At 41.4% G+C, this 17,463-nt stretch overlaps 1 protein-coding gene across 1 annotated transcript in view; it reads right to left on the bottom strand.

Annotated features, from left to right (window-relative positions):
* Positions 1–14,153, bottom strand: part of LOC128657092 (gastrula zinc finger protein XlCGF26.1-like) — a 70,005-nt gene extending 55,852 nt beyond the window's left edge. The window contains exons 1-3 of the mRNA XM_053711338.1: positions 14,056–14,153; positions 13,834–13,917; positions 5,216–5,314 (exon numbers count right to left, since the gene is read on the bottom strand). Of these exons, the coding sequence (XP_053567313.1) occupies positions 5,216–5,267 (52 nt within the window). The 5' untranslated portion in view covers positions 5,268–5,314; positions 13,834–13,917; positions 14,056–14,153. The remainder of the gene's footprint in view (positions 1–5,215; positions 5,315–13,833; positions 13,918–14,055) is intronic.
* Between the last annotated feature and the right edge of the window lie 3,310 nt (positions 14,154–17,463).

The following is a 17,463-nucleotide window of genomic DNA, read 5'->3' on the forward strand; positions in this document are numbered from 1 at the left end:
AAGGGGGTATTGGGTGGGTGGTGGGTTGTAATGTTGGGGGGGTATTGTATTTTTTTTTTTTACAGGTAATAGAGCTGATTACTTTGGGGCAATGCCCCGCAAAAGGCCCTTTTAAGGGCTATTTGTAATTTAGTATAGGGTAGGGATTTTTATTATTTTGGGGGGGGGGCTTTTTAATTTTATTAGGGGGATTAGATTAGTTGTAATTAGTTTAAAATTCTTGTAATTATTTTATTATTTTCTGTAATTTAGTGTTTTTTTTTGGTACTTTAGTTCATTTAATTTAATTGTAATTAATTGTATTTAGTTTAGGGATTTAAATTAATTATAGTGTAGTTTTAGGTGTAATTGTAACTTAGGTTAGGATTTAGTTTACAGGTACTTTTGTATTTATTTTAGCTAGGTAGTTATTAAATAGTTAATAACTATTTAATAACTATTGTACATAGTTAAAATAAATACAAAGTTGCCTGTAAAATAAATATAAACCTAAGCTAGCTACAATGTAACTATTAGTTATATTGTAGCTAGCTTAGGGTTTATTTTATAGGTAAGTATTTAGTTTTAAATAGGAATAATTTATTTAATTGTAGTAATTTTATTTAGATTTTTTTACATTATATTTAAGTTAGGGGGGGTTAGGGTTAGACTTAGATTTAGGGGTTAATACATTTAATATAGTGTCGGCGATGTTGGGGGTGGCAGATTAGGGGTTAATACATGTAGGTAGGTGGCGGCGATGTTAGGGATGGCAGATTAGGGGTTAATAAAATTTAACTAATGTTTGCGAGGCGGGAGTGCGGCGGTTTAGGGTTTAATATATTTATTAAAGAGGCAGCGATGTCCGGTCGGCAGATTAGGGGTTCAAAATTTTAGTTAAGTGTTTGGGATGTGGGGGGGGGGGGGGGGCTCGGTTTTGGGGTTAATAGGTAGTTTATGGGTGTTAGTGTACTTTTTAGCACTTTAGTTAAGAGTTTTATGTTATGGCGTTAGCCCATAAAACTCTTAACTACTGACTTTTAAATGCGGTAGGAGTCTTGACAGGAGAGGCTGTACCCCTCACTTTTTCCAAGACTCCTAATACCGGCGTTAGGAAAATCCCATTGAAAAGATAGGATACGCAATTGACGTAAGGGGATTTGCGGTATGCTCGAGTCGCGGGAAAAAAAGTGAGTGGTACACCTGTACCTGCCAGACTCGTAATACCAGTGGGCGTTAAAAAGCAGCATTGGGACCTCTCAACGCTGCTTTTTAAGGCTAACACAAGACTCGTAATCTAGGCGATTGTATTTAGAATTCAGCCCTACATTAGTAATATCACAATCACCACAAATAACAGGTGAGTTTTCATCTATGTGTTTTATTGAGGGGGAATAGGGACTCTAAAAGTGAGACACGTCACACATATACACACTCACCTGTGCTATTCTAGTATTCCAACAGCACCTGGAAACATGCACAGACACACAACACAATCTCCCTCACACACACACACAGTAAAATCCTGATTATTTTATACAAACATATACAATATTAGAGAGGGGATTGTGGTCTTTCTTACTAAGGGTCAGATTACAAGTGGATCACAATTTAATGCTCCCGCTTGTTAACTGCGCTAGAAGTAAATTTTTTGTGTGGGTTGCGCTCATATTATGAGTTGAAAGTAAACTGTTAGCTCAGGCGCTAACCCGAAGAGCATAAAAAGCTGAAATCAGGATATTGTGCATGCAATAACCTATTCCTCCAAAGAAGTTAATGGAGTAAAAACGGGGGGGGTACCCTACTGGTGCACAAACCTGATCCCATATTCTCAAGTGCTCTAACATGACATGAAAATATAAATATTTCACATTCCTATGATCTTCACATAGAAGAATATGTTCTATTTATTCATCAATACATAATGCACACAAATGTGCGCTGGTATTTGAAGTGGAGCGCAATGCAAACTATTGCATGTAAGCTTTACTCTCAATAGAGCGCACTTCCTTAGGCTCCAATGGGAACCTTGTTCTCATGCGATGAGACACGGCAGAGAATCTAGCGCAGCAAAGGGGGCAAGTCATGCAGCGATGGGCAGCAAAGTGTAAATAATATGTGTGTGTGTGTGTGTGTGTGTGTGTGTATATGTGTATGTGTATGTGTATATATATATATATATACACATACACATATATACACATACACACATATACATACATACATTAACATGTACATACTGTAAATATATGTATATAAGCATACACAGTACATATATACACACACACATACACTGTACATATATATTTGTTCCCCATAGGCTGCAATGTAGAGGCACTTTTCAGTGCCTTTTTTTTCTAACACCCCAAATCCCCTAACTTTAATCCCTAAAACCTGCTTTGAGCAGTTATTTTACAAAATAAAGATGCTTATCAATTTATTTTAAACAACACTTAACCTTATTTGGGGGGCAATTGGGGAAAATTCATAAAATTAACCAGAGATCTGATCTCTGGTTAATTTTATGAGCACCAATTGCTACCGCAAGCTTGTAATGGCTGGATATTTATCATGCCCATAAACGGGCAGATTTCCCCAATTACAGGCACACAATATATTAGCCCTCCACTTGTAATATAGCCCTAAATATGAATATTGCATAAATAGGTTTTTACATGTTTTCATCTACTTAACTGCAAAGGGCTCCAATGCACATTATATATATATATATATATATATATATACACACACACACAAACATCTTTAGACATGTATAAGTATGTATCTTTATGTTAAAGCCCTTTGCCTGTGTTTTTTCTAACAACTGAGACCTTGGGGTCGATTTAACAAGGGGCAAATGGCCCCTGTTCCCCTTGTTTCAGCTCGCTGCTCCTTAACTGTATCGCCACCTCTGAGCGGTGGACAAAAATCAACCAGATCCTATACGATCGGGTAGATTGACACCCCCTGCTAGAGGCCGATTGGCTGCGAATCTGCAGGGGGCGGAATTGCACAAGAATATGCTGTCCGCATTCAGCAATGTCTGGCAGAGTATCATGTCCGCCAGACATTGGTAAATCGGCCACCTCATATGTTTTGAGCCCTTATAAGTTTTTTGTGCAATATTTTTTTAAATTGTTTTTATTAGATGATGTTATGAGCGTTGTCACTGATACCAGACCACCAAGGCTACCCCCTACCCCCCTACTATATGGCTCACTCAGTTTTACATAAATTTTGGCCCGTTCATGGCCTAAGGGGGATCTCCCAGGCTCTTGCTATATGTTGGTTGTGCTATGTGTACTTGGTCAGGAAAGAGCGGATATCTGACCGGAAAAACCCTTCTAGGCTAGTTGGGCTACTGGAACTGCCGACTGGCCGCATCACACAGTGTCGGTTACCCCCCTAACCACTCGCGGCTGGCCGGGCTCCTGGAACCCCTGGTCGGCCACATTAAGCCGGACACCAGTTAACTTTACCCCCGGTCGCTCCAGTGGCCCTTTGCCCCAGAGCTCCGCTCTTTTGGGGATTGGTAGCCCCTAGGGAGGACAAGAGGTGGGGGAATTACCAGAGGAGAGCTACTTTGGAAACCAGGGTTTTGGACACCCCTACCCCCCTATATTTAACGGTATGTAACTCCGGTCCCCAGAAACGAATCACACCTAGGGCATCTAGGGACCGAGGGTTTTCAAATGACACCCTGGTAGTGCCGCCGCTCCCCCGGGATCACCCCGAAAACACCACCTCTGTGTACTGGGACTATGTGAGACTGTGCCTGCTATGGCTGACGCCAGCCTGTCTAGAGGGGCGGGAATTGCGGGAGATTTGGGAGTGAGATAAGACCCTGTGTTTGTGTATAAAAGGAGTGTGTGTTTCCCAATAAAATCAGTTCTTGTTTTCACCTGAATGCTAGTCAGTCTAGTTAATTTGGGTGGGGATTGCTATAATCACTTTCCTCGCTACATAGCGGCTTGTTCCAGGTTCTAGGTGTCAGAAGGAACCGTTTGGCAGAGCTACCTAGTCGGGGTAGCCAGAGTCCGCCACTTTCTCTGCTACATAGCGACCTTTTGTCAGGGAGAGGAAGGACCCTCTGGCAGAGCTACCCAGTCGGGTGAATCAGAGTCTGCCACAGGGTGGAAGCCTGAATACTGGTGTTGTCTGGTATCAGGCAGGGCTACTGGCTGTAATCGCTTGGCGGCTACAAAGCTGCAGTCGGCAGGGAGGAAGCAGGACCCTTTGGACGGAGCTATCCAGTTGGGGTATCCGTCACAAGCGAAAATGTATTTTGTAATTTATTTTTTTATTTGTTTTGTGACTTTTTTTGTTTCCCAAAACAGTTAACCAGGGCTCTGATGACGCAGTAATCATTCTAACGTACTTTCAACTTGTAATACGAGCAGATGCCAGCAAATAGCCGAGATAAAATTCCTTATCGCTCATGTATAAATGTTAACGTGCCCCTCGTAATCTGGCCCTAAATGTATCTAAAATAAATGTTTCTCCCACGGGCTGCATCCCTGCATTTGCACGTGCGTCTTCACAGCTCATTAAAATATGCAATTCAACTGCGTACACTATTGCACATTTTCATAGTCATTGCTGCTGCCACTTCTCAACTGGGTATTTATCACTAATAATAATTAGTTGGTTCTGTCTTTAATGCTGTAATTTCCCTTTACATTTTTCCCACGTAAAAATAAATATTACAAAGCTGTTTCTCTGCTGGTCTTTCACATGTATTATAGAAGGTTCAAGTACAATGCCCCTTTAACTCAAAATATACAGACAGGACATACAGATGAGTAGATCATATAATGCTATGGGATTTATTTTATGCTCCTAAATACTCCTAATACTGATGTATCTGCAGCTGATCAGATGACAATAGTAATGATTATACTCTGGCAGATATAAATGACAGCAGCTGTATAGGGCTTGGGCTTCATATGATGAGGATAAATAAACACTAGGCAGTGAGTAGCAGGCTATATTGTGACACTCAGTGTGTGATTGAGGTGACACCCTGACTGATAATATAATGTACAGCACTTACAGACAATAAGATATAAAAACCAGGCAATACCCCATAAACAGAAGATACGTCACACACGTGCACTTACCTTCACTGTCACACACGTGCACTTACCTTCATTTTCACTGTCACACACGTGCACTTACCTTCACTGTCACACACGTGCACTTACCTTCATTGTCACTGTCACACACGTGCACTTACCTGCATTGTCACTGTCACACAATTCCTGCATTGGAGCTTCCAGCTGACACATTACACTCAGATCTTCTGCTTTAACATCTATGTCAGTATTAATGTCACCTGTCAGAACATTTATTGCAGACAATATTTCATTTCACCCCAAAGGCAACTAATGTTTAACACAGTAATGGGTAATTGCCATACACTTAAAGGGATAGTCTACTTGAAAATTGTTATTGTTTAAAACAATAGACAATGCCTTTATTACACATAACAAACACTGTTATATTAATACACTTTTTACCTCTGTGATCACCTTGTATCTAAGTCTATGTAGATGGCCCCCCTTATCTCGGTTTATTTCACAATCTTGCATTTCAACCAATTAGTGCTGTTCCTGCAGAATTATTATCATTCTACACGGGAGTGAGCACAATGTTATCCATATGATACACATGAACTAGCACTGAATGGCTGTAAAAAGCTAATAAAAGGCACCGAGATAAGAGGGGCTTAGAAACAGGTAAACTGAGGTTATAAAGTATATTAATATAACAATGTTATCCATATGACACACATGAACTAGCACTGTATGGCTGTAAAAGGCTAATAGAAGGCACCGAGATAAGAGATGGCCTGCAGGGGCTTAGAAACAGGTAAACTGAGGTTATAAAGTATATTAATATAACAATGTTATCCATATGACACACATGAACTAGCACTGTATGGCTGTAAAAGGCTAATAGAAGGCACCGAGATAAGAGATGGCCTGCAGGGGCTTAGAAACAGGTAAACTGAGGTTATAAAGTATATTAATATAACAATGTTATCCATATGACACACATGAACTAGCACTGTATGGCTGTAAAAGGCTAATAAAAGCCACCGAGATAAGAGGGGCTTAGAAACAGGTAAACTGAGGTTATAAAGTATATTAATATAACAATGTTGGTTATGCAAAGCTGGGGAATTGGTAGTAAAGTCGTTATCTATCTTTTTGAACAAAAATAACAAAAAAGTAGATTGTCCCTTTAATATTTGGTGCATATTGAGGTTGATCAATAACATCAAAAATGTAATTTTATTAGATTTGTACGTTTAGATGTTACGTTAAATATTTCAATTATATTGCAAATTTGCAGGTACGAGTATGAAGCATAAACACCCAAAACATATTTCAGAACTGAAAGGAACATTCCAGCCAAAATTAGAATCCACATGGGTGCATTTCAGTTTTGAATAGAAGATGTACAGGTAAACCTCACTTTACAGCGCTGCGCTAATACAGCGCTTTGTGGAGCTAAAGGTTCAACCTCCAAGGATTTTGAAAAAGTGCTGTAATCTTCGCGAGATTGCGAGAAAAGTGACTGGCACCATTGTGTTATGCACAGTTCACTCTGTTTACAGCATCACAGTGCAATCTGTGTCTCAGTGCTATAGTCTGGCAAATGTTACTACAGTAATTGTCACTATTTTACAGGTACAGTATTTATTGAATACTGTGCTGTGCTAGTGTTAAACTAAACGTAGCGCTATTGCACCCCTAATATATGTTAGTTCAAACATATTTTCAAGTTTTTAAACGCACTGGCAAGTGAAAAGAAAGCTAAAACCGCATTGTTTCACTTTACAGCGGGGCTCCGGTCCCTAACCCGCTGTATGAGCGAGGTCCACCTGCATTAACAAAATTACTTCTAATAAAAGCTATAGCTGTTTCAAACATGTATTTAAAGGGACACTAAACGCAAATTGTTTATTTCATGATTCAGATAGAGCATGCAATTTTAAACAACTTTCTAATTTACTCCTATTATCAATTTTTCTTCATTCTTTTGCTATCTTTATTTGAAAAGCAAGAATGTAAGTTTAGAAGCCGGCCCATTTTTGGTTCACAACCTGGGTTGTGCTTGCTGATTAGTGGCTAAATGCACTCACCAATACACAAGTGCTGTCCAGTTATATGAACTAAAAATGATCTGGTTTCTTAGATAGCAAGAGAACAAAAAAAATTTGATAATAGGAATAAATTAGAAAGTTACTTAAAATTGCATGCTCTATCTGAATCATTTAAGAAAAAAACTGGGTTTAGCATCCCTTTAAGTATGGACCGTGCACCAGCATTTCAAACACAGCACTTGTTCAGAGAACCTAACGGTGCTTTTACCATCTGTTAATTGCTGACATGATACAGGCCCCGCAGGCGCTCTGAGCAGCTGCTGTATTTAAAATGCTGGTGCACTGAGAATATCTAGCTATGCTTCACATGCACAGACAAATACTAACACTAAAACAGTGATAACTTTTACTATAGGTATTTTTGCCAATACATTTATATTGCAAATATGTTTCTATTCAAGGATGTAATTAATTTATGTGCTTTTACATTTTGACCATAATGTCCCTTTAAAATGTATATACAATAGTCTGTAGATTAAATAATGTTCCACTACTGTCATTGTATTAAAAGGATATTTACAGTATATTGCAAAGTACCAGATGCCAATTTATTCCTATATTTAATCTTTATTAATGGCCTAAATGTCTGAGTTCACAATAAAATAAGTGTTCAGAATACCATTTAATGAACTAGAAGTGGGATAGAGAGGGCACATGTGTGTATCATTTACATGACGCAGAGTGTGAGAGAGGGCATGCGTGTGTACCATTCACATGAAGCAAAGGGTGAGAGGGCATGCGTGTGTGCCATTTACATGATGCAGAGGGTGAGAGAGGGCATGGGTGTGTACCATTGACATAAAGGCAGAGGGGGTGAGAGGGCATGCGTGTGTACCATTTACATGAAGCAAAGGGTGAGAGAGAAGGGAAGAGAGGGCATGTGTGTGTACCATTTACATGAAGCAAAGGGTGAGAGAGAAGGGAAGAGAGGGCATGTGTGTGTATTATTTACATGAAGCAGAGGGTGAGAGAGGAGGGAAGAGAGGGCATGTGTGTGTGTCATTTTACATGAAGCAGAGGGTGAGAGAGAAGGGAAGAGAGGGCATGTGTGTGTATCATTTACATGAAGCAGAGGGTGAGAGAGAGAAGAGAAGAGAGGGCATGTGTGTGTACTATTTACATGAAGCAGAGGGTGAGAGAGAGAAGAGAAGAGAGGGCATGTGTGTGTGTATCATTTACATGAAGCAGAGGGTGAGAGAGAAGGGAAGAGAGGGCATGTGTGTGTACCATTTACATGAAGCAGAGGATGAGAGAGAAGGGAAGAGAGGGCATGTGTGTGTATCATTTTACATGAAGCAGAGGGTAAGAGAGAAGGGAAGAGAGGGCATGTGTGTGTATACCATTTACTTGAAGCAGAGGATGAGAGAGAAGGGAAGAGAGGGCATGTGTGTGTACCATTTACATGAAGCAGAGGGTGAGAGAGAAGGGAAGAGAGGGCATGTGTGTGTATCATTTACATGAAGCAGAGGGTGAGAGAGAAGGGAAGACAGGGCATGTGTGTGTATCATTTACATGAAGCAGAGGGTGAGAGAGAAGGGAAGAGAGGGCATGTGTGTGTACCATTTACATAAAGCAGAGGGTGAGAGAGAAGGAAAGAGAGGGCATGTGTGTGTATCATTTACATGAAGCAGAGGATGAGAGAGAAGGAAGAGAGGGCATGTGTTTGTGTACCAGTTACATGAAGCAGAGGGTGAGAGAGGGCATGTGTGTACCATTTACATAAATCAGAGGGTGAGAGAGAAGGGAAGATAGGGCATGTGTGTGTATCATTGACATGAAGCAGAGAGTGAGAGAGAAGGAAGAGAGGGCATGTGTGTGTATCATTTACATAAATCAGAGGGTGAGAAAGAAGGGAAGAGAGGGCATGTGTGTGTAGCATTTACATGAAGCAGAGGGTGAGAAAGAAGGAAACAGAAGGTGTGTGTGTACTATTGACATTAATCGAAATTGAAAGAGAAGAGAGGGCATGTGTGTGTATCATTTACATGAAGCAGAGGGTGAGAGAGAAGAGAATAGAGGGCATGTGTGTGTACCATTCACATGAATCAGAGGGTGAGAGAGAAGGGAAGAGAATAGAGGGCGTGTGTGTGTATCATTTACATGAAGCAGAGGGTGAGAGAGAAGGAAGAGAGGGCATGTGTGTGTACCATTTACATGAAGCAGAGGGTGAGAGAGAAGGAAGAGAGGGCATGTGTGTGTATCATTTACATGAAGCAGAGGGTGAGAGAGAAGGAAGAGAGGGCATGTGTGTGTATCATTTACATGAAGCAGAGGGTGAGAGTGAAGAGAAGAGAGGGCATGTGTGTGTATCATTTACATGAAGCAGAGGGTGAGAGTGAAGAGAAGAGAGGGCATGTGTGTGCCATTTACATGAAGCAGAGAGGACGAGAGAAAGAAGAGAGGGCATGTGTGTGTATCATTTACATGAAGCAGAGGGTGAGAGTGAAGAGAATAGAGGGCATGTGTGTGTACTATTTACATGAAGCAGAGGGTGAGAGAGAAGAGAGGGTGTGTGTGTGTCATTTACATGAAGCAGAGGATGAGAGAGAAGGGAAGAGAGGGCATGTGTGTGTATCATTTACATGAAGCAGAGGGTGAGAGAGAAGGGAAGAGAGGGCATGTGTGTGTGCCATTTACATGAAGCAGAGGGTGAGAGAGAAGGGAAGAGAGGGCATGTGTGTGTATCATTTACATGAAGCAGAGGATGAGAGAGAAGGGAAGAGAGGGCATGTGTGTGTATCATTTTACATGAAACAGAGGGTGAGAGAGAAGGGAAGAGAGGGCATGTGTGTGTACCATTTACATGAAGCAGAGGGTGAGAGAGAAGGGAAGAGAGGGCATGTGTGTGTATCATTTACATGAAGCAGAGGGTGAGAGTGAAGAGAAGAGAGGGCATGTGTGTGTATCATTTACATGAAGCAGAGGGCGAGAGTGAAGAGAATAGAGGGCATGTGTGTGTACTATTCACATGAAGCAGAGGGTGAGAGAGAAGGAAGAGAGGGCATGTGTGTGTATAATAGGGTGAGAGAGAGAAGGGAAGAGAGGGCATGTGTGTGTATCATTTACATGAAGCAGAGGGTGAGAGAGAAGAGAGGGCATGTGTGTGTACCATTCACATGAATCAGAGGGTGAGAGAGAAGGGAAGAAAGGGCATGTGTGTGTATCATTTACATGAAGCAGAGGGTGAGAGAGAAGGGAAGAGAGGGCATGTGTGTGTATCATTTACATGTAGCAGAGGGTGAGAGAGAAGGGAAGAGAGGGCATGTGTGTGTGTCATTTACATGTAGCAGAGGGTGAGAGAGAAGGGAAGAGAGGGTGTGTGTGTGTCATTTACATGAAGCAGAGGGTGAGAGAGAAGGAAGAGAGGGCACGAGTGTGTGTATCATTTACATGAAGCAGAGGGTGAGAGAGAAGGGAAGAGAGGGCATGTGTGTGTACTATTCACATGAAGCAGAGGGTGAGAAAGAGGGAAACAGAAGGTGTGTGTGTACTATTGACATTAATCAAAATTGAAAGAGAAGAGAGGGCATGTGTGTGTGTGTCATTTACATGAAGCAGAGGGTGAGAGAGAAGGGAAGAGAGGGCATGTGTGTGTGCCATTTACATGAAGCAGAGAGGACGAGAGAGGGAAGAGAGGGCATGTATGTGTACCATTTACATGAAGCAGAGGGTGAGAGTGAAGAGAAGAGAGGGCATGTGTGTGTATCATTTACATGAAGCAGAGGATGAGAGAGAAGGAAGAGAGGGTGTGTGTGTACTATTCACATGAAGCAGAGGGTGAGAGAGAAGGGAAGAGAGGGCATGTGTGTGTGTGTGTGTGTGTGTATCATTTACATGAAGCAGAGGATGAGGGAGAAGGAAGAGAGGGCATGTGTGTGTATCATTTACATGAAGCAGAGGGTGAGAGTGAAGAGAAGAGAGGGCATGTGTGTGTACCATTTACATGAAGCAGAGGGTGAGAGAGAAGGAAGAGAGGGCATGTGTGTGTATCATTTACATGAAGCAGAGGGTGAGAGTGAAGAGAAGAGAGGGCATGTGTGTGTATCATTTACATGAAATAGAGGATGAGAGAGAAGGAAGAGAGGGTGTGTGTGTACTATTCACATGAAGCAGAGGGTGAGAGAGAAGGGAAGAGAGGGCATGTGTGTGTGTGTGTGTGTGTGTGTGTGTGTGTGTGTGTGTGTGTATCATTTACATGAAGCAGAGGATGAGGGAGAAGGAAGAGAGGGCATGTGTGTGTATCATTTACATGAAGCAGAGGGTGAGAGTGAAGAGAAGAGAGGGCATGTGTGTGTACCATTTACATGAAGCAGAGGGTGAGAGAGAAGGAAGAGAGGGCATGTGTGTGTATCATTTACATGAAGCAGAGGGTGAGAGAGAAGGAAGAGAGGGCATGTGTGTGTATCATTTACATGAAGCAGAGGGTGAGAGTGAAGAGAAGAGAGGGCATGTGTGTGTATCATTTACATGAAGCAGAGGGTGAGAGTGAAGAGAAGAGAGGGCATGTGTGTGCCATTTACATGAAGCAGAGAGGACGAGAGAAAGAAGAGAGGGCATGTGTGTGTATCATTTACATGAAGCAGAGGGTGAGAGTGAAGAGAATAGAGGGCATGTGTGTGTACTATTTACATGAAGCAGAGGGTGAGAGAGAAGAGAGGGTGTGTGTGTGTCATTTACATGAAGCAGAGGATGAGAGAGAAGGGAAGAGAGGGCATGTGTGTGTGCCATTTACATGAAGCAGAGAGGACGAGAGAGGGAAGAGAGGGCATGTATGTGTACCATTTACATGAAGCAGAGGGTGAGAGAGAAGGAAGAGAGGGCATGTGTGTGTATCATTTACATGAAGCAGAGGGTGAGAGTGAAGAGAAGAGAGGGCATGTGTGTGTATCATTTACATGAAGCAGAGGGTGAGAGAGAAGGAAGAGAGGGCATGTGTGTGTATCATTTACATGAAGCAGAGGGTGAGAGTGAAGAGAATAGAGGGCATGTGTGTGTACTATTTACATGAAGCAGAGGGTGAGAGAGAAGAGAGGGCATGTGTGTGTACCATTCACATGAATCAGAGGGTGAGAGAGAAGGGAAGAAAGGGCATGTGTGTGTATCATTTACATGAAGCAGAGGGTGAGAGAGAAGGGAAGAGAGGGCATGTGTGTGTGCCATTTACATGAAGCAGAGGGTGAGAGAGAAGGGAAGAGAGGGCATGTGTGTGTATCATTTACATGAAGCAGAGGGTGAGAGTGAAGAGAATAGAGGGTATGTGTGTGTACTATTCACATGAAGCAGAGGGTGAGAGAGAAGGAAGAGAGGGCATGTGTGTGTATAATAGGGTGAGAGAGAGAAGGGAAGAGAGGGCATGTGTGTGTATCATTTACATGAAGCAGAGGATGAGAGAGAAGGGAAGAGAGGGCATGTGTGTGTATCATTTACATGAAGCAGAGGGTGAGAGTGAAGAGAATAGAGGGTATGTGTGTGTACTATTCACATGAAGCAGAGGGTGAGAGAGAAGGAAGAGAGGGCATGTGTGTGTATAATAGGGTGAGAGAGAGAAGGGAAGAGAGGGCATGTGTGTGTATCATTTACATGAAGCAGAGGGTGAGAGAGAAGGGAAGAGAGGGCATGTGTGTGTGTGTGTGTGTGTGTATCATTTACATGAAGCAGAGGATGAGGGAGAAGGAAGAGAGGGCATGTGTGTGTATCATTTACATGAAGCAGAGGGTGAGAGTGAAGAGAAGAGAGGGCATGTGTGTGTATCATTTACATGAAGCAGAGGATGAGAGAGAAGGAAGAGAGGGTGTGTGTGTACTATTCACATGAAGCAGAGGGTGAGAGAGAAGGGAAGAGAATAGAGGGCATGCGTGTGTACCATTTACATGAAGCAGAGGATGAGAGAGAAGGAAGAGAGGGCATGTGTGAGTATCATTTACATGAAGCAGAGGGTGAGAGAGAAGGGAAGAGAGGGCGTGTGTGTGTACTATTCACATGAAGCAGAGGGTGAGAGAGAAGGGAAGAGAGGGCATGTGTGTGTATCATTTACATGAAGCAGAGGATGAGAGAGAAGGGAAGAGAGGGCATGTGTGTGTACCATTTACATGAAGCAGAGGGTGAGAGAGAAGGGAAGAGAGGACATGTGTGTGTGTAATTTACAAGAAGCAGAGGGTGAGAGAGAGAAGGGAAGAGAGGGCATGTGTGTGTATCATTTACATGAAGCAGAGGGTGAGAAAGAAGGAAACAGAAGGTGTGTGTGTACTATTGACATTAATCAAAATTGAAAGAGAAGAGAGGGCATGTGTGTGTATCATTTACATGAAGAAGAGGGTGAGAGAGAAGGAAGAGAGGGTGTGTGTGTACTATTCACATGAAGCAGAGGGTGAGAGAGAAGGAAGAGAGGGCATGTGTGTGTATCATGTACATGAAGCAGAGGGTGAGATTGAAGAGAATAGAGGGCATGTGTGTGTACTATTCACATGAAGCAGAGGGTGAGAGTAAAGTGAATAGAGGGCATGTGTGTGTGTACTATTCAAATGAAGCAGAGGGTGAGAGAGAAGAAAAGACAAGGTAGGGGTGTGAACCAAATAGATTTTATTATTACAATCTGTCTGTACTGAGGCTCATCATTAACATAGGGGGAAACATTTCAGAATCTGAGTTTTCTAACTGTGAATCTTATATCATAGATCACTCACTTGCAGAGACATCTGATGGCTGAATTTTCTGTAGGTCTCCTTGTGCTCCTGTGTCTAGATTTTCATCACTGTGACCTGTTAGTTCTAATAAAGAATACAATTAGTTTTTTGGTTATATGGATTTAAGTGCAGTTATCTCACACAATCTGATTATACAGTAATATTACACAACACATCATTATTTGAAAACATTACTAGTAGCTTCTGCCATAGATCTGTTACCTGCAGAGACGTCTGATGGGGTCTCCACTGGCTGAATATTCTGTACAAGTTCTCTATGTGCTCCTGTGTCTAGATTTTCATCTCTGCGACCTGTTAGTTCTAATAAAGAATAAAATCAGTTTGTTTTGTTAAAGGGACATTATACAATAGATTTTTCTTTGCATAAATGTTTTGTAGATGATCCATTTATAGAGCCCATACAGTTTTTTTCTTCTTCTTTTTTTAAATGTATAGTTTATTTTTAAATAACATTGCTTTGATTTTCAGACTCCTAAACAAGCCCCAAACTTTTAGGAGAATACTGACGTATACCTACTCCAGCTTACTCCTGTTTTTTGTAAAGGGTCTTTTCATATGCAGAGGATGGGGGCGTGTCTGATATTTCCCACTTGCAATCGGTGTTCTAGCTACCTTTTTAACAGAGCTAAACTGGGAGCTTCTAAGTAACTTTTTAAATGGTTTTATACTGAATTTTTAAATCGGTATCTGTGCATATTTATAGTAGTGTCTATTACATGCAGTTATATGAAAATTGGTGTATACTGTGGGCGGAGCTAGCACCGCAACAAGATGGCGGCTTTTCTTTGAAGCTCCGTGTTTCAAAAGCCTAATTAGCCGTCTCACCTGGTTCTCATCAGCCTAAAAGCAGACCAAATGTTAGGTGAACACTAACAAAAGAGGACGCTGTTCCTGTGTAACCAACTTGGATCTCCTGATAGCCTGCACATCGCTCCGTCGTTGAGACCTATTTCCCAAGTGCACCATAAAAGCATGATCACCGCATAACTCTGCCAGAGGGCCCCAGCCTGCGGTCGACAACTACAGAGAAGTTACGCTTCAGCAGACAGAATAAGAGCTGAATACAGCCACTGAGGTCGCCGATCTCAAGGTAACTAAGCAGAGTGATTGCACAGGACAGCGACCTCAGTCAGGCACATTGCAGAGCTGCCGTAACATTGATCACAGGCTACAAGTGAATATACACTAAAAATCAAGCAATCCCCCAACGCTGCTCAGAGTAAGACACGCATATATCCTGATTGCCTCAGACACCAACGGTCACAAGTACCATCCACTATGGAGACTTCCATCAATAACTTGTTGCGCAGCTTAATCATCATCAGAAAGCTCTCACTCTGGAGATCAGATCTGCCTTTCACTCGTTTCAGGACAGGACAGATCAGAGGTAGAAATGTCAGATGACAGCAGCCAGTTTACCTCTGATTCCCCAACCCTAAGTCAGCTATCTCAAGTCGCTCAATCTGAAGGAGACACAGCTGTTCCTGAGTCATATGAGGCAAGAGGACGGTCTAATAAATATATATATATATATATATATATATATATTTTTTTATTAGGGGTGTCGAAAATCGAAAATAATGCAGTGAAGAGGCTGAATCGATTCACGCGGCATCACGTGTCCCCACCAAATGCCCGGTACTGATTGTGCAAAGTTTTGGAAGTGGCCGCGGGCCCTAGGCTACAAACCCCCTGCGCGTCAGCGCTATCTGGGAATCTGATTTATGGAACAGCTCCAGCCTTTACGCTGCTTCCTAGCAACTTGCAAGGCACAGTGCATAGCAACACTGGCCCCGGTAAGTGCGGCAGCTTGATTGGCAATGCCTATATACATATATATATATATATATAGCTTCATTGGCAATCAAGCTGCTGCACTCACTAGGGCTGGGCAGGTGTTGCTACGCACTGTGGCTTTCAAGTTGCTAGGAAGCAGAGATGGGGCAGCTGTTCCACAGTCCTCACAGTGATATCATCAGCAGCAGACTAATAGCGCATGAATAAGATAACTTGCGCTCATGCTGAGAGTGACATCAGGCACAGCGCCTCCCCCTCACTAGCGAGAGCGGGAAGAGGAGAGGTTAAGATAACATTGTTAGTGTTGCAGGGCTGGAGACGGAGTTGCATTCAGGGACACAGTGCAGGACAATTATCCCGTGAGCAGTAGCAGACAGGGCAGTAAAACAAAGACGCAACAAGAAGGAGCAGCATGAAGTGTGTTGGGATCCTGGCTTTATTTTGTGTAGTAACTACCTGCTCAGTACGGTAAGTGCTGAAAGTAAACTGTGTTCTGTACAAGGGGCTGGAGTAAGTTTTGTGGCAGCTAAGGGGAGGAGGGGTAAGTTGTGTAATACACAATGAGGGAGATAGTGACCTTGTGTGAGTGTGCTCTCATACATGTATCTGGTAGTTGTGTGAATGTCCTTTCACTTATTGTGTATCGTGCAGTTGTGTGAGTGCTCTCTCACCCATATGTATACGTCTATCCTTATGCATTAATTTATTAACCCCTCACCTTCCAGCTGCAATACATTACTCTGAACCAAAGATAAAAACTTGTATACATGCACCAAGCATCACTATATAATACACCATAATTTAGACAATGACTGTGTGTGCGTGCATATATATATATATATATATATATATATATATATATATATATATATATATATATATATATATATATATATATAGTGTGTATAAACTGTGTATATATATATATATATAGTGTGTATAAACTGTGTGTATATATATATATATATATATATATATATATATATATATATATATATATATATATATATATATATATATATATATATATATATATATATATATAGGACTATTGTATAGGACATCCTGGTTTTGTCCTTTTTAATATATGGAATAAAAGTTCGTCTTTTTATATACCCTGCTGCCTGGAACTCGACATTATTTGCTCTTTTCAGTATAGTGCTTTTTATAGCACTTTCAGCATCATTTTCCTCTCTACCAGAGCGCCTTCTCTACTTTTTGCATTCTATATATATATATATATACATACATACATACATACATACATACACACACACACACACAGTATATATATATATATATATATATATATATATATATATATATATATAGTGTGTATAAACTGTGTATATATATATATATATTTTTTGTTTATATATATATATATATATATATATATATATATATATATATATATATATATATAAATAAAATATGGAATAGAACAAGATCATGAAAATCATGGCCAGTAATCGTGATGCATCGCGATGCATCGTAGAATCGAAACGATGATAATCGTAATCGAATCGAATCGTGAGACAAGTGAAGATGCGCAGCTCTAATAGTGACATTTGCGGAAAGATCACATCCCTGGCCCATGTACACCTCTTCTGCTGAACAAACAGCGTTGCTCATGTTTATATGGAAGGACTTGGACTTTTGCACAGTATATGACTCCCAGAAAAAATAGTCCGCCTGCCATCCCCAAGAAACTAACCTGAACAAGAACTTTCAACGACTGTTTGAGATCTCTTATGTGAGAGCAGGAGTGGGATAGCTTAACGCAGTTTAGATGTTATACCCAACTGACAT

Source organism: Bombina bombina, chromosome 4, assembly GCF_027579735.1.
Source record: "Bombina bombina isolate aBomBom1 chromosome 4, aBomBom1.pri, whole genome shotgun sequence".
Taxonomy (NCBI): domain Eukaryota; kingdom Metazoa; phylum Chordata; class Amphibia; order Anura; family Bombinatoridae; genus Bombina; species Bombina bombina.